At 45.2% G+C, this 16,174-nt stretch overlaps 1 protein-coding gene across 2 annotated transcripts in view; it reads right to left on the reverse strand.

Annotated features, from left to right (window-relative positions):
* Positions 1-211: 211 nt before the first annotated feature.
* VPS53 (VPS53 subunit of GARP complex) overlaps positions 212-16,174 on the reverse strand; it is a 136,107-nt gene continuing 120,144 nt past the window's right edge. For both annotated transcript variants that reach the window (XM_041000211.1, XM_041000210.1), the window contains 3 exons: positions 2,379-2,516; positions 987-1,091; positions 212-583 (listed from right to left, as the gene is read on the reverse strand). In XM_041000211.1, the coding sequence (XP_040856145.1) occupies positions 413-583; positions 987-1,091; positions 2,379-2,516 (414 nt within the window). In that variant the 3' untranslated portion in view covers positions 212-412. The remainder of the gene's footprint in view (positions 584-986; positions 1,092-2,378; positions 2,517-16,174) is intronic.

Below are 16,174 nucleotides of genomic sequence, written 5' to 3' on the forward strand. Positions count from 1 at the left end.
GCCCAGGGCTCTGGTTAAAGCCTGCTAGAACAGCACGGCCAAGGGCGGATGACCTAAGCTTCCTCACTGGTCACCTGGACAGGGTGTGGTGGACAACAGAGAGCCACGTCAGAGGGCAGTGTGGCAGGGGTGAGCCCACCAGAGCCAATGACAGTCCAAATGGCCGATAGCAACCCCAACAGTGATGGTTTCGGCTTTAGGAAGTCACGGATAATATCAATGACCTTTTTATAACCTGGCTTCTCCAATTAGCACAGGAAACAGGACAGAGCATGGGACAAACACATGAACAGCTCAAGGGTTGATCTGAGAGTTACCGATCTGAGAGTTACACGAACACAGTAGAGGATGGGCTTCGGGCAACTGGGTGCCAAGGGACAAGGCCAGGAAAGAGAAAGTGCTCTGGTTGCTCCTACAGTCGCTTTTTAATCAGTTTCTCGAGTTTGCGGATTCGAGAGGACTCCTGTTCTGGAGTTGGAGCCATCAGGGACAGGGAGCTGGAGCCTTCGGGCCCCGAGGGCGGAGTGGGGAGCCGCTGGCGGAAGAGTTCCAGCATGCTGCTCTGCTCGCTTCGCTTCAGCCCCTGGGTTCAAAGAGAAAGCACAGAGGTCACGCTGAGGCTGTGCAAGCCACCAAACCGACTCAAGGCTGCGGATCAGCACTCTAATGCGGAAGCAGAGGAGAGAAAGCTGGGAGAGGTTAGAGGGAAAAGGGACAGACAGGAGGAGGGTAGGGCAGGCGCTGCTCCTGCTCTCCACTCCTCCAGCCCGGCCACCGTTGCTGAGCAGCAGGTCCAGCAGAGCACAGAGGTCGTCTTAGAATCCGCAGGTTCCTATGCCCGCGACCATCTTCTCTAAAGGCTTCTTCAAATCTGCTCCACTGCATCGCACCAGACACAGGGGTCAGGAACCTGAGCCTTCTCTGAGCAAGACCCACTAAGAGTGAGCGGGAGGGGCAGGCCTGACAGAGTAGGACACCATGCTCACCTTCATGTCCAGGATCTTCTGGAAGGTTTCTGTGTTGCAGTCTGTAAGGAGCTTGATGTAGTTGTCGACAAACACCACTGGTGGTTCATGAGGCGCCATCACCACCTGCAAGGGCAGGAGATGGGCTTAGGCCTCCAAGGGGCACTCCTGGGTCGGGGCATGTGTCTCAGCAAGCGACAGTAACCCTGGCAGTCTTAAGTGTCCTGAAGTGGTGTTAATTATCAACCCATCATGGGATTTGCTTTCCACTTTTGAAATCTCTTAATTACTATCTATTTATTATTTTTTGGTTTGCTTTCTAAAGCATAGCTGATAGCAATGCAGTAGACCTGGGTGGGTTCCTAAGTGATTTTTTTTTCAATACTAGGACTACTTGGGGAACACTATGTAGGCCAGCCTCTTGTTTGAGGTACTTCACAGCTACAGTGTACCTAAACCTTCAATATTCCTGAGATGGGCAGTAAGCAGAACTCAGGCAAGTTTATCTTCTCAAAAACACAAATCTCAAAGCTGCCTCATACTACTGAGGACCTGAAGTCTACAAGTGCATCTCACTACCTTCATTTAAATCATCAACATATAAGCAGATGGAAGGGAATGGATTCAGAATGCAATAGTGGCTGATGTTTGTTTTGAATTCCACAAGCAGCATGGGAGAGTAGGAAGTCAGAACAGCTCTGCGGTTAATTCCCGAACTGGAAGAAAATGAGTAGGCTGCTTCTGATGTCTGCAGTCGATCCCACAGCTACCTGCTACTGCTTTTTTTTGTTGTTGTTCTCCTGCCATCAGCTGAGTTACTCTGTTTGGGAAGGAGGGTGGAGGAGCCTGAGGGCCCTGGACTTCAGGGACCATAACAGCTAGTACCATTTGTTCTCCGCCCTCCATCGTGCTTCACCAAGAGCACAGGTGAGGGCCACACGCAGATGCTTGAGGTTGTGCATGGGCTCAGTGCCATTACCAGTGGCACAATGTTTTGTTAAATGAGGCTTTAAGAAGCCCATTTGCTGGTTAGGTTCAGTAAGTACAACATCTGTTCAGGTTTGTTAAATGCTGGCAGAGCAGACAGCCAAGAGGCTGCCGTGGAAGGGCCTGACTGATAGCTGAGCCTGGAATTCCTGCTGAGAAGCAAGGCAGCCCTGACTCACACACGGCTGCATGGCCACCAGGCCACCGATGTCCAGTCCTGGCCAAATCCAAGCGATTCTCATGACAACAAAGGACCGGCCTATCAGAAAGGCAAAGTAATTTCCTCCTGACTTTCAACAGTATCTGATGAGGCCAAAGTTTAGCTTAGCCAAGGCATCTGGACAGTCCTTTGGGACTAGTGGGGATGGGCTGCAAGGAATAAGCAGTCACATGAACAGGATCCCAGAGGCAGACCCAAGCCTTCACCTTGAGGATCATCTCTGCCCGGGTCATGCCCTTCACAACGATCTTGGTGTAACTGGCAGGAGCTTTCCTCACCACCTGCGAGCCGATGGACGGGAGATCGAGCAGGACCATCTTCAGGGAGTGGGTGTCCAGCAGCAGCTATGGAGTAAAGCATCGTGTTAGCAGCCCCTTCAGCAGGATGTAACACCCCAAGCTGCCACGCTGGTTACAAACATCTTCCTTGCAATGTATGTAGCACAATCTCCTTTGGAAAATGCATGAAAATACAGTTACCTATCATTTCTCATTATCCAGGAAAAACACTAAGAAGCCACAATGAAATGTCATATAATCCTGCTGGTCTGTGTATATAGAAAGACTACATCCAAATTATACTTCATGTATATACACTTTTATATCCCAGTTTTCCTACTTAATAAAGTCTGCATTCCATTTTCTTTCTTAAAAAAAAAAAAGATTTATTAATTTTATTGGAAAGTCATATTTACAGAAAGAAGGAAACAACAGAGAGAAAGATCTTCCAACTGGTTCACTGCCCAAATGGCCGCAACAGCTGGAACTGAGCTGATCAGAAGCCAGGAGCCAATCTGAGAGTTTGCTCCCCTCAAGTTTTTACAACACTATCAAAATTATAACTGGGCCTGGAGTGATAGCCTAGTGACTAAATCTTCACCTTGCAATCACTGGGATCCCATATAGGCACTGGTTCCTGTCCTGGCTGCTCCATTTTCCATTAAGCTCCCTGCTTGCAGCCTGGAAAGACAGTTGAGAATGGCCCAAATCCTTGGGACCCTGCACCTATGTGGGGAGATCCAGAAGCTCCTGGCCAACTTTGAGAGGGAACCAGCAGACAGAAGATCTTTCTTTTTGTCTCTCTGTCTCTCTGTAGATCTGACTTTCCAATAAAAAAATAATAAGTAAATCTTGAAAAAAAAGTATAACAGCTGTAACCAATAAGTTGACAGCATCTCTGATTAGTTATCTTCAGTCCCAAGTAAAGCATAGAGGAAAGTGGAAACGCAGAGTGTGCAGGGCCTGAAGCCATCCCATTGCCTCCTTGCTGACTTGAAAGGATTTTCAAGAGGAACAGGCAGAGGCAGAGGCAGAGACAGCAAGCCTTGTCCTAAATGTGAGCCTGAGGTTATCATTAGTGGGGCTTGTCGCTCGCTGCTGCTTTTGCTTGCTGTCCATGTTTGTCACTTCCCCTAAACCAAGTGGGACAGGCCCAAATACACCCTTCCTGTGTCAGCCATTTCTGTACCATGGGGTCAGCAGCCCCTACAGCAGCAAACAGTAGCAGTTCTTGGTCCCAACTGCCTGGGAGCATTCAGTGGGGTGGGGAGGATACTGGGTCCCATCCACTTCACCCTCTAACTGCAGCCATCAGGGGAGGCAAGTGCAGCAAGCAATTAAACCTCTAGGAATTTTATTTTCTCATTGGTAATTTGGGAACTGTAAGTACCTGCAGGGCGGGGGCTTAATGAAGTCACTAAAATTACGGCAGTGATGAGTTACTATTTTGCACCTAATGAGTAAGCAGCATTTTTAGGACAGATTTCAGAGCCAGTGAGGGTTCAGGCTGCACTGCGGGCAGCTGGGCAATTCATTGTGTGTCCCACAACCTTAAAAATGTCCTTATGCTGTGAGCTTTCCCAAAGACCCTGCTAAGGGGATGCTATTCATAAACCTGGAAGACATGTGCTAGGTTGTTCACCAGAGAATTTATTATTAGTACTAAAATTACAGAAACAAATTAGATAGAATCTAAATATCCCAAAGTTGTACACAAACCACCCATAGTGTATTACCTTGCCATTAAAAATCATGAGGCTTTCTTGGAGCTGGCGTTGTGGCATAGCAGGTAATGCTGCCACCTGTGTGATACTGGCATCCCACATGAGCACTAGTTCAAGTTCTGGCTATGCCATCTCTGATCCAGCTCCCTGCTGATGCACCAGGAAAAGCAGCAGAGGATGGTTTTCTTGTGCCTGAGCTCCTGCTACTCCCCTGCAGCATCTAGAGCAAGCTTCTGGCTCTGGGCTTCAGACTGATTCAGGCCTGGCTGATGCATTTATCTAGGAAGTAACCCAATGGATGCAAAATGTCTGCGTCCCTCTCTGTCTCTCTCTGTAACTCTTGGCTTTCAAATAAATAAATCTTTTTAAAAAATCATGTTTTATCGGCAAATTCCTGTGGTGGGAAAATGAAATACAAAGGCCCAGCATGGTAGCCTAGTGGCTAAAGTATTTGCCTTGCATGCACCAGGATCCTGTGTGGGCACTGGTTCCTGTCCTGGCTGTTCCACTTCCCATCAAGCTCCCTGCCTGGGGCCTGGGAAAGCAGTCAAAGATGCTCTGGGATCCTGCACCCACATGGGAGACCCTGAAGAGGCTCTGGGCTTCTGGATTCTGTTTGGCTCAGCTCCAGCCGTTACGGCTGCTTGGGGAGTGAATCAGTGGATGGAAGATCTTCCTCTCTGTATATCTGACTTTCTAATGTAAATAAAATAAATCTTAAAAAAAAAACTTTGGGGAAAGTGTCAATGCTTTATCTGGAATAAATTCTATTGAACAATATTACTTTCAAAGAGTGCTTAGGCAGTCTGCTTTAAGGAAAGTAATTTCATGCAGTGACGTGGCTCACCAAAGACCTAAACCTTGTGGGTTATTGAAGCACAGGCCAGCAGAGTGCGAGGCATTTTGAACCTGTCTAGATTTCCTAGGATAAAAATTCTTATTGTCCCACTGTTTGAACAGTGTGCTCACAGAGAATGACAGAGCCTGCAGGGAGACAGGGGACAGCCTGAGGCTCCACTGAAGAGCCCAGTGCCCCAGGGGAATATATCTGACTTTCCAATAAAAATAAATTAAAAAAAAATATTTAAAAACAAAAAGAAAAAATTTCGGGCCCAACGTGGTGGCGCAGTGGTTAGGATCCTTGCCTTGCCTTGCCCGGGATCCCATGTGGGCACCGGTTCTATCCCAGCAGCTCCGCTTCCCATCCAGCTCCCTGCTTGTGGCCTGGGAAGGCAGTTGAGGATGGCCCAGGGCTTTGGGACCCTGCACCCGAGTGGGAGACCCGGAAGAGGCTCCTGGCTTCGGATCGGCATAGCATCGGCCGTTGCGCTCACTTGGGGAGTGAATCATCGGACGGAAGATCTTCCTCTCTGTCTCTCCTCTCTGTATATCCGCCTTTCCAATAAAAATAATAAAAATAAATCTTAAAAAAATAGGAAGTAAACGATGCTTGCTCTTAAAAAAAAAGAAAGAAAAAATCTCCTACCCTAAAAAATATATCTGTGTCAGAAAGAAGATACAGAAACAAAGTAGCACAGAACACTAGCTAGGAGTGGACACATCTGCAGGATATTGACAAAGGACACTTCCTCGGAACCAACCAAGATTCCAGCAGAGCAGTAAGAAAAGGTAAGCGTCCTGACTACAACAGCGATAGCAGACTGAAGAACAGGAACTGGCAACTCAAAAAAGAAGAGACTCAAAAGCTACCCAGCCTTCTGAGTAAAGGGCGAGTGCAAATCAAACCCACTTACGTATGTTAGCCATCTCCCACCCCTCAGCCAGGGATGAACGGAAGGAATGATGATGAGGCGCTGACCTTTGTATAGCATATACTTGGGGTGAGTGGATGACTTAGTTTAAGCGCTTTGGAGGCACTTTTCCATATCACCCCTAAATGGCATCTTTGAGAGAACTTCTTGCCCATGTAAAGCAATGCTGTTTGCCCAGTTTGTAAAAGCAAGAGACAGGAAATAACCTGAAGGGCCATCAGTAGTAGAATGAACAAAGAAATGGTGGTGTGCTCATGCAAGGGATATGATGCTGAATAAAACAAATGGATGCAGAGACACAGGCCAGTGGATCAACCTCAAAAAATATTCAAGCTGGTGAAAGGACATGTATAAACCATTTATATAAAAAGTATGGAGAGCAAACTCAAATACCATGTGTGAAGATATATACACTTAACATAATAAAACACATGTGGAGATGATGAAAATAAAGCCGGCAATAATGTTTTACCTGTGGGCACAGAAGGGCATGGAGGGGGGCTCTAGGAGGCTTCAGCTATAACTAATTATTTGCTTTACATTCAAAGAGATAAACTAAACATGGAAATATGTCACAATTTCTACTGGGTCGAGCTGTAAGCTGATGTCCTTTACCATCTACCCTTTAATAATTGATTTTTTTTTAAGGTATGTTATTTGAGGTCTGGCAAGAATCCAGCTTTGTCTTTCACATAGCAAATTCTGAGACCCTTGTCAAAATTCAAAGCCAACTCTTGGCATTTATTTACAGGTAGAAATAAAAATCCGATGATTATAAAACATATGAAGAGATTTCCTGTTTCTCCTATAGCCTGTACTTCCCAGAGATATACTATATGCATAAATAATTGTATCGTCTTAAGTGGCAGGAAGAGTTTGGAATGAACCAGACATAATTCTTCAGTGTCCTCTGCATCTAGGGAGACCCAACACTTTGACTGGCTGGCCAGTCTCAGCGGCATTCTGTCTCGACCAGACAGCTGCAGAGGTGAAAACCCTGGTCTCGAGCCTTCACATAATGCAGTGCAGTCAGAAAAGGCAGGGCCAGTCTGACAGATTTAGCAGCTGTGGGAAGTGATGATGAAAGGCTCCATTTATCAGGAAAATCTGCTGGTTTTCAACCTTGAAAATAGCTAATAATTCATCTCCAGAAAGGAGACTTTGGGCTAGAGTGGGTCAGTGCCAAATTCGTTTGTGCCTCCAGAGATAATCCAGGGGCTGAAGTAGACTGACTGGGGTTGTTGAAGGGGTATGAGGTTATGCCTGCGAAAGTTTGTTACCCAGCAATGGGAATCTTTAAAGAGGACTAATTTCTTCTTTTTAAGATTAATTTATTTTTATTGAAAACGCAGATCTTACAGACTTACAGACTTACAGAGAGAAGGAGAGACAGAGAGAAAAATCTTTCATCTGATGGCTCACTCCCCAAATGACCACAATGGCTAGAGCTAAGTCAATCTGAAGCCAGTAGCCAGGAGTCTCCCCAAGGTCTCCCACGCGGGTGCAGGGTCCCAAGGCTTTGGGTCATCCTCGACTGCTTTCCCAGGCCACAGGCAGGGAGCTGGATGGGAAGTGGAGCACCTAACACAGGAACTGGTGCTCATAAGGGATGCTGGCATTTGCAGGAAGAGGATTAGCTAGTCAGGACATAGCAGTGGCCCTGGGACGAAAATCATGAGGATCGAAGACACAATGGCAAAGGACCTGATATGAGCTGCAGTGAGGGGCACAATTTAAGACTCAAGAATTGAGAGACCCAAGTTGGGATGGTCCTGGCCTTCTTTTTTTTTCCCAAACTTCAGTAGTAACTCTCACACAGTGAAGAGGACACATACCCAGTATACTGCTCGCTCATGTGACATTTCACATGAAGTCACAGCCTCTTGCTTACTTGAGGATACAGGTCACCCCTGGCACTGCTGAAGGTTCCCCTGTGCTCTCGTCCAGCTGATGCCCCCCTTTCCCTCCCACAAAGGTGGGTGCTCTTCTGTCCTCCATCATCGTACAAGCTTAAAGCTTACGGCTCATAATCTTGCCATGAATATTCTTGTGCATGAGTTTTGCAGTCATAAGTCCACATCTCCCTAGAGCAGAAGCTGGTCAAGAGTAGAACTGCTAGACCAACAGGGGCCACGTATGCTTAGCTGTGGCAGAGGCTGGCAAACAACTTTCCAATGGGCCAGTGTCAAAATCCATTCCTTCTGGTAGGTACCACAGTTTTAGTTGCACCATACCCTCACCGACACTTGATTTGCCAGTCACCCTAATTTTAGCCATTCTGATATCAATATGACTTAAATTTACATTTCCCTGATGACTAACCAACTTATTGGCTTTTTGGGTGTTCTTTTCTTGAGGTGCCTATTCATTCCTTTGTCATTTTTTTCTGTTGGCTAATTATTTTTTTCTAATGGACTTGCTTCTAATGGACTATGTCTTTGGAATATGAAATAGTTGGTTATACATATTGCAAATATCATCTGCTCTGTGACTGGTCCTTTAACTCTCTAGTGGTGTCTTCTGTTGGTTCACTTCCCAAAGGGCCCCAAATGCCTGCATCCTTTAACAGAATGCTAGTTCAGGTCCCCAGCATCTCCACTTCTTATCCAGCTTTCTGCTTTTGCACTCTGGGAGGCGACAAGATGGCTGAAGGGCTTGGGCCCCTGTCATTTGAATGGGATTCTGGGCTCATGGGTTCAGCTTAGTCTAGCCCTGGCTGTTTCAGGTTTTGGAGGAGTGAACCAGGGAAAGAAAAATCTCTCTCTCTGTTTGTGTCTCTTTCTCTCCCTTTGCCTTGAAGTAGATGAAAGTAGCAGAAAGAAAGAAAGAAAGAAAGTCAGTCAGTCAGACAGACATCACTGGGGCAAGCACTGTGACACAGCAGGGTTAAGCCATTGCCTGCAGTGTTGACATCCCACACGGGTACTGCTTTGGGTTCCAGCTGCTCCAACTCTGATTCAGTTCCCTGCTTATGGTCTGGGAAAGCAGAAGAGAATGACCCAAGTCTTTGGGGCTCTGTCCTCACATGGAAACCCTGGAAAAAGTTCCTGGATCCCAGCTTTGGGTCAGCTCTGCTTTGGCCAATGCAATCATTCGGGGAGTAAACCAGAAGATGGAAAATCTTTCCTCCTCTCTAACTCTTTCAAGTAAAACAAATCTTTTTTTGTTTCTTTAAGAGAAAGCATACAACTTAGTGGGGTTTTTTCTGAAGTATAATCACAAGGCTGCAAAATCATTACCATGACTTAGTTTTGGAACATCCTATCACTCCACAAAGCTTTTGTATATCCACTAGAAGTCAACTCCCGTAGCCTCTTTTCTCTTGGCAACTATTAATCCACTTTTGGCTTTCTGGATTTGCCTGCCTCGGACATTTCATGCAAATGGAATCCATGTGGCCTTTTGTGCTGGGCTCCCTTCACGTGGCATAGTGTTTCCAACGCTTACCCCTGGCACACCCCATTTCTCTGAATGGCTGAACATTTCACTGTATGCCTATACACATTTTGTTTATCCACTCCTCAGTTGATACATGCATGAGTTGTTTCTACTTTTCAGCCATTATGAATAATGCCGCTATGAGCATCTGTATGCACATTTTTGTGTGTACATATAGTTTCAGTTACTTTCGGCATTACTGAGGAGTAGAACTTGCGGTTAATGTGGAAATCCTATGGTTGCTGCTACACTGCTTTCCAAACTGGCTTTACTGTTTTAAGTTCCCACTAGACACATATGACAGTTCCAACTTCATGAAATCCTTGCCAGAATTCATTTTTGTATACGGTATGTGATATTTTTTCCTGATACAGATATACGGTTACCTTGCACTATTTACTGAAAAGATCAATCCTTCCAAAGTGAGTAATGCCATGTCTGTCATCAAGCAGGTGTCTACAGATATATGTATGTGTAGGCCTCTTTCTGGACTCAAGTCTGCTCTGTTATGCTAAGTATTCCTGGTACCAGCACCACACTGCCAATTACAAGCCTCATGCAAGCCTTGATATCCTAAGGGTTGAGTCTTCCACTTTTGTTAAGTCTTTTTTTTTTTTTAATCATTTGCATTTGTTGACTTTTTTAGCATCAGCTTATCAGTTTCCCTCCGACCTCTCCCTACCCACTGTCTACTCCCCCAGAACCCACTGGGATTCTCATTTGACATGTACTGTTTCTGCAGTTTAATTTGGAGGAATTTACATCTTTTTTTAAATAGCTCTTTGATGAGCCTGAGCTGTTCTGACATTTTAACAGTCGAATGTGTCTTTAATATTGTTTGTAGTATAGAAGAACTATACTTCTTTTATTTTTAAAAAACGTTTTCTTTTCCTTTTATAAATATCTGCATATTTTCTTTTAAGTTAAAATGCCTTTTTCTGTCAGTTGGTTAAGAATGTAGCGTCTGGGAATTCTATCTCTGAGAACACATCCCATCTTAGATTTCAGGCTTTGCAATGGTGTGTATCCAAGTTCCTTATAACTCAGTTTTCTAATAATATCCATCCTAGGGAGTCTCAGGCTAGGTTTTCCAGGTGCCGTTCCCTCTGCCGGCTCTCAGTATCACACTGCATACTGGCAGGAAGCGGGAACGAGGAGTGGAGTGGACTGCAATCTAAGTGCTCTGTCACGAGGTGCACCCATTTTAAACCAGAGTCTTAACTGCAGAACCGAGTACAACCCTGCACACTTTCCCTAATAGAATTATTCCTAGGTTTTTAATGTTTCTTGCTGCCACCATAAATAGTTCTGCTGAAAATTATTTAAAACTTTTAAATTTGAGAGGCAGACACAAGGGGAGGTCCTACTCATTGGTTCACACCTTCAGTGTCCCTCAGCAATCACGGCTGGGATGGGTCTCGAGCCAGAGCCAGGAGCCAAATGTGTGGCAGGAACCCCAGTCCTTGAGCCGCTACCACTGCCTTCTAAGATCTGTGCTGGTGGGCAGCTGGGGTCGGGGGCTGGAGGTGAGGCAGGAACTCAAGCATTCTTGCACAGGATGTGGACATCCTCATCAAACTAAACAAACACTTGTTTAAAATTTTTTGGAAAGATTTTCTCCAAGTCTGGTGTAACAAAGCCAGGGACGTCTCAGAACTATCAAAATCACTCATGTAACACCCTTGGAACGCTCTTCCCTACATGGAGGTCTCTAAGGCATCATTAGACGGCCATCCCCCATCCCGGGGTGCTGATGTGGTTTGACAGCAAGGAGTGACCCCTTCCTGCCCCCCAGAAGACACAGGAGGAAAAAAAAGAAAAAAAGGAAGTGAAACATGTGTCCCTCCCACCTTCCTCCATGTCGCGATCATGCCACCTTACTCAGAGGCCTACTTGGGCATGCATCCTTCTCAACTAGGTAAACAATACCAAAAATAAAATTTAAAAAACTTTCCAAAAGAAAATGTAATTAAAAGATAATTTTTTTCATTTCTATATTATTTGTTTCAATGTTTATTTATGTGAGAGGAAAAAAAGAGATAGAAATGTAATGAGGGGACGGGGTAGCATACACTTCTCTCCTGTGATGGCTGTGGCTGGGGGCTGGAGCCAGGAGCCAGCAGCACAATCCAGGTCTCCTGTGGGGACGGCAGGAGCCCTGTGACTCCCAGGGTCTGCAGCAGCAGCAGGCTGGATTCAAAAGCTGGAACTGGGAAATGAGGTGTGGGACACGAGCACCTTAACTGCTATGCTACAAGTTCATGACCCAGATTTCCATATTTAAATTGTTGGTTAATGATACAAAAAATATATTTAATACTGAACTTATATCAAACAATCTTGTTAAATTTATAGTCTAGGGCCCAGCATGGTAGCCTAGTGGCTGAAGTCCTCATCTTGCTGTCCGGGATCCCATATGAGTGCAGGTTCACATTCCGGCTGCTCCATTTCCCTTCCAGCTCCCGGCCTGTGGCCTGGGAAAGCAGCAGAGGACGGCCCAAAGCCTTGGTATGCTGCACCATGTGGGAGACCTGGAAGAGGCTCCTGGCTGCTGGGTTCGGATTGGCTCAGCTCTGGCCATTGCAGCTACTTGGGGAGTGAATCAGCTGATTGAAGATCTTTCTGCCTCTCCTTCTCTCAGTAATTCTGCCTTTGCAAAAAAGTAGATAAATAAGTCTTTAAAAAATTATAGTCTAGTAGTTTAATTGTATTTTTAAACAATATTATTTATACTCACATTTCCTAGAGAAATAGTTTTATTTTTTCCTTTTTAAAATCTGTATATCTTTTGCTTATTTCAATTTTTGTTGTTGTTGTATTTCTTTTTCCTTATTAGCCAAGCTAGGAACTCAAGAGCAACATGATACAGAAATTGTGACAGACACACTTATCTCTCATTTCTAACCTCAAGAGACAAAACTTCTTTCACTGGGCCACTGTGTGGGTGTTCACTGTAACTGTTTTCCTTTTTTGGTTCATTTATTTCACATGTTTATCACAGAGCTGGCTGGTCTTCCTCGGTTGGGGTCCTCTGGTGCCTGCTCTGATGTTGTGGACTCCTCTGCAGCGTGGCTGCCCGTGCTGACCTCCCAGCTGCGGGTGGCGCACAGAGGGCTCTTCCAGCCAAGTGACCGGAGGGCCACGGCGCTGTGAGTAGGGAAGAGGGCCTTGTGGGAGCCAGGGTGGGTCAGAGCACAGCAGAAACGGGAAACCGAGAGGGTGGCAGTGAGAACGAAAAGGCTCTTCAGAAAGCCAGCCAGCACTGAGTAAAAATAAGAATGGTTCTGCTATCTGAGCAGAAGCGCGAATAGATGCGAAAAAGGAAAGAGACAGTTCAGCTGTTCTGAACTGAAATTCTGCCATCAGAAAATCTAGGAAGAAGTGGATTTAATTTCAGGAAGTATGAGTTTTTTTTTTTTTTTTGCGTCAATTCCCAAAATAAACTTTTATTTTGGATCACAAATGAATGGGTATGTATAAAAAAAGAAACACTATCTTTAAAAAAAATCTTGTTAGAGAATTTCAAAGTTACAACAAGTAAACAGAACAGTATAATGAGCCCACAGGCGCCCACTTTCCAGCTTCAGTAACCACATTCTGTCATTCTCATTCCAGGGGATGAGACACCTGAAAATGCATAGAGACATTCTAGATGTCATATGTGTGACAAAGTATACCTGGAGTTTTGTGAGTAGAAGTAATGCATTTTGTTTAATATGGAAGAATTGTCTAGCCCAAAATGTCAACAGTGCAGAGGCTCAGAAATCCTGTTGGGATTCATTCCTTTTTTTTTTTTTAAGGTAAAATTTACGTATGCTTAAATGAATAATTCCTAAAAGTATACTTCAATAAATGATCTGAGAGCGTGAGCTCCCATCTGCTGATTCACCCTGCAAATACACACAAAGGGCCAGGCTGAAGCCAGGAGGTGGGGACTGATTGGCAGAAGCTCAAGCCCCAAGCTATTACCTGCAGACTTCCAGGTGTGCGTTAGCAGCAAGCCGGAAAAAGAATGAAGTCAGGAACTCCAACTCTGGCATTCCAGTGTGGGATGTGGGCACCCTAACTGGTCATCTTCACGCCTAGGCTAAATGCCCAGGCTGACAAACAGTTTAGATAAATGGATACCCCTATACAGTTTATATAGTTTTGACAAATGGAATACCTATATATTTCATATCCTCTAATACGGTTTTTGTATGTAATCTTTATCAGCTCTAACAAGTCCACCATCTTTAAAATTTTTAAATTTGATTTGAAGGGTAGAAAGGCAGGGCAGAGAGAGAACGAGCGAGCGAGCAAGAGAGACCTTTCACCCAGTGGCTCACTCCTCAAAGGCTAGGCCTGAAGCAGGCAGAAGTCACAGACCTGGAATTTTACCTGGGTCTCCCGCATGGGTAGTAGGGCCCTAGCACCTGGGTCAGCTTCCCACGCTTTCCCAGGATCATCCGCAGGAAGTTGGATCCGTGTGGTACAGTCAGGGATCAAACCAGTGCTCATATGGAATGACAGCATTTGCAGGTGGCACCTTAATCTGCTGTGCTAAATGCTGGCCAAAACATTTCCCTTCTATTTCTATCATACAGACACAAAAAAAACCCTTTATCATTATTATATTTTATCAATTCATTAAAATAGTTTTAAAGTATCCTGCTACTTTTATGGCATTTAAAAGTGTGCCTGAGAATAACCATACCACTTTTTTTCATTTTTCTGTCAGAATATTTATACTACTTTATTACTTCTCTGTGGTGTTTGAGATTTTTTTAGAAAAGTATTAAATTTGCTTTAGAGATTTTCTTTTCTTTTCTTTTTTTTTTTTTTTTTTTAAGAAAATTACTTATTTACTGGAAAGGCAGACAGAGAGAGAGGTATTGATCATCTTCCTCCCGCGCACTGGTTCACTCCCCAAATGCTTGCTACAGCCAGGACTGGGCTCAGCGGAAGCCAGGAGCCAGGAACCCGATCCAGGTCTTCCTCATGGGTGGCAGGGGCAGAAGCACTTCGGTCCGTAACCACCGGGTCCCTAGGAGCACCAGCGGGAAGCTGGAGCAGAAGCAGAGATGGAAGTGGAGCAGCCAGGACTCAAAAAAACAGCACAGCAACCTGGAATGTGGGCACTGCATTGCTTTACCTGATATGCCAAATGCTGTCCCCAAGTAGTTTGGAATTTTTTACTTTGGCAGGTTTAAAAGTCAATATGGGGGCTGGTACAATAGCTTAGTGGCTAAAGTCCTTGCCTTGTATAGGCCGGGATCCCATATAGGCACTGGTTCGTGTCTCGACTGCCCTGCTTCCCTTCCGGGCAGCTCTGTTTCCCATCCAGCTTCCTGCTTGTAGCCTGGGAAAGCAGTTGAGCCTTGGAATCCTGCACCCATGTGGGAGACTTGGAAGAAGCTCTGGGCTCTTGGCTTCGGATCAGCTCAGCTCCAGTCCATTGTAGCCGCATGGGCACCAGTTTGAGTATCAGCTGCTCCACCTCCCATCCAGGTCCCTGTTTGTGACCTGGGAAAACAGTAAAGAATGGCCTAAAGCTTTGGGATCCTGGAATTGCATGGGAGAGCCGTAAGAAGCTCCTGGCTTCTAGTTTTGGATTGGCTCAACTCTGGACATTGCAGTCACTTGGGGAGTGAACCAGTAGATGGAAGATCTTTCTGTCTTTTCTTCTTTCTATAAATGTGATTTGCTTTTCCAATGCATACACACACACACATACATACATAAATCTTAAACACAAATCACTAAATCCCAGTATGGCTCAGTTTCATGATCAGAGATACAGAATTCACTATTTACAGGTATCAGGAACAGGGCAGGAGCAGGGAAATGTATCCTTCCCCATCCTGCTCAGTACATGCAGCTAAGCATCCCTGAATTTAGGACCTAGTACTTAGCAAGGCAACACATCTTGAGATCAGGCCTACTCTGAATATTCTGTGTTTCACAGCTTGAATTACTGCCATTCCACTCCTATATCAGTCCACAAATATCTCTGTTGGCTTCTGGATTCATAGGATTCTGCTGCCTGAGACAACGCACCTACAGCTGCATGATTGCTCTGGTTTTAAAGCCAAGATAGGTACTTAGGACAAGCACAGGACCAACCAAACCTCAGCTTCACCTGACAGTGCTGGAAGGGCCAGCCGGGTCTACAGTTTTCCCCCTTCCCCTCAGCCATGCCTGTGGAGATCCGTGTTCTGCTGTTCTCACTCCTACTTGGCCTACAGATAGAGTCAAACTCCAGTTCCAGCAGATGGTTTTCCCATCCACACCTACGAACAGAAGTAAACCACTGGCCAAACTGATTTTTTTCCCCCCACAACTGTTGGCTTTGGATCTGAGCTAATTATTCTAATACTCTTTTAAAGAAGGGAAAATCTGTGAAAAACACATTATGGTGGTAGGGTTTAGATCACAAAATGTCTTGGATATCAGACACCAAATCAGTTATATGACAGTGGGTTTAAATCATAAAATGAACATGTCTTTGTTATTCAACACCAATTCAGTTAGCAAGGTCTGGGCAAAGCTCAAACTCATGGAAACATGTTCCCAATGAGATAACCCTTTGTCCAGCCTGGAGACACAAACACCGTGGCTGAGAATTCCAGAACTTCTCCCACAGGCCCAGATCTTAATCAGCCACATCTCCTCAGATCACACGCAGCAATGAGTTAGACTGGATCCCCAGTCAGCACACACTATCGAAGCTGGCGACACCTGTCAGGGCCTTTTTCTGTTTCCAGTGGAGTTAGTTTTGTGCCCATGACCTGCAAGCGTCGACAGAGTG

This window comes from Ochotona curzoniae, unplaced genomic scaffold (genome assembly GCF_017591425.1).
Source record: "Ochotona curzoniae isolate NIBS_2020 unplaced genomic scaffold, NIBS_Ocur_1.0 scaffold_2453, whole genome shotgun sequence".
Taxonomy (NCBI): domain Eukaryota; kingdom Metazoa; phylum Chordata; class Mammalia; order Lagomorpha; family Ochotonidae; genus Ochotona; species Ochotona curzoniae.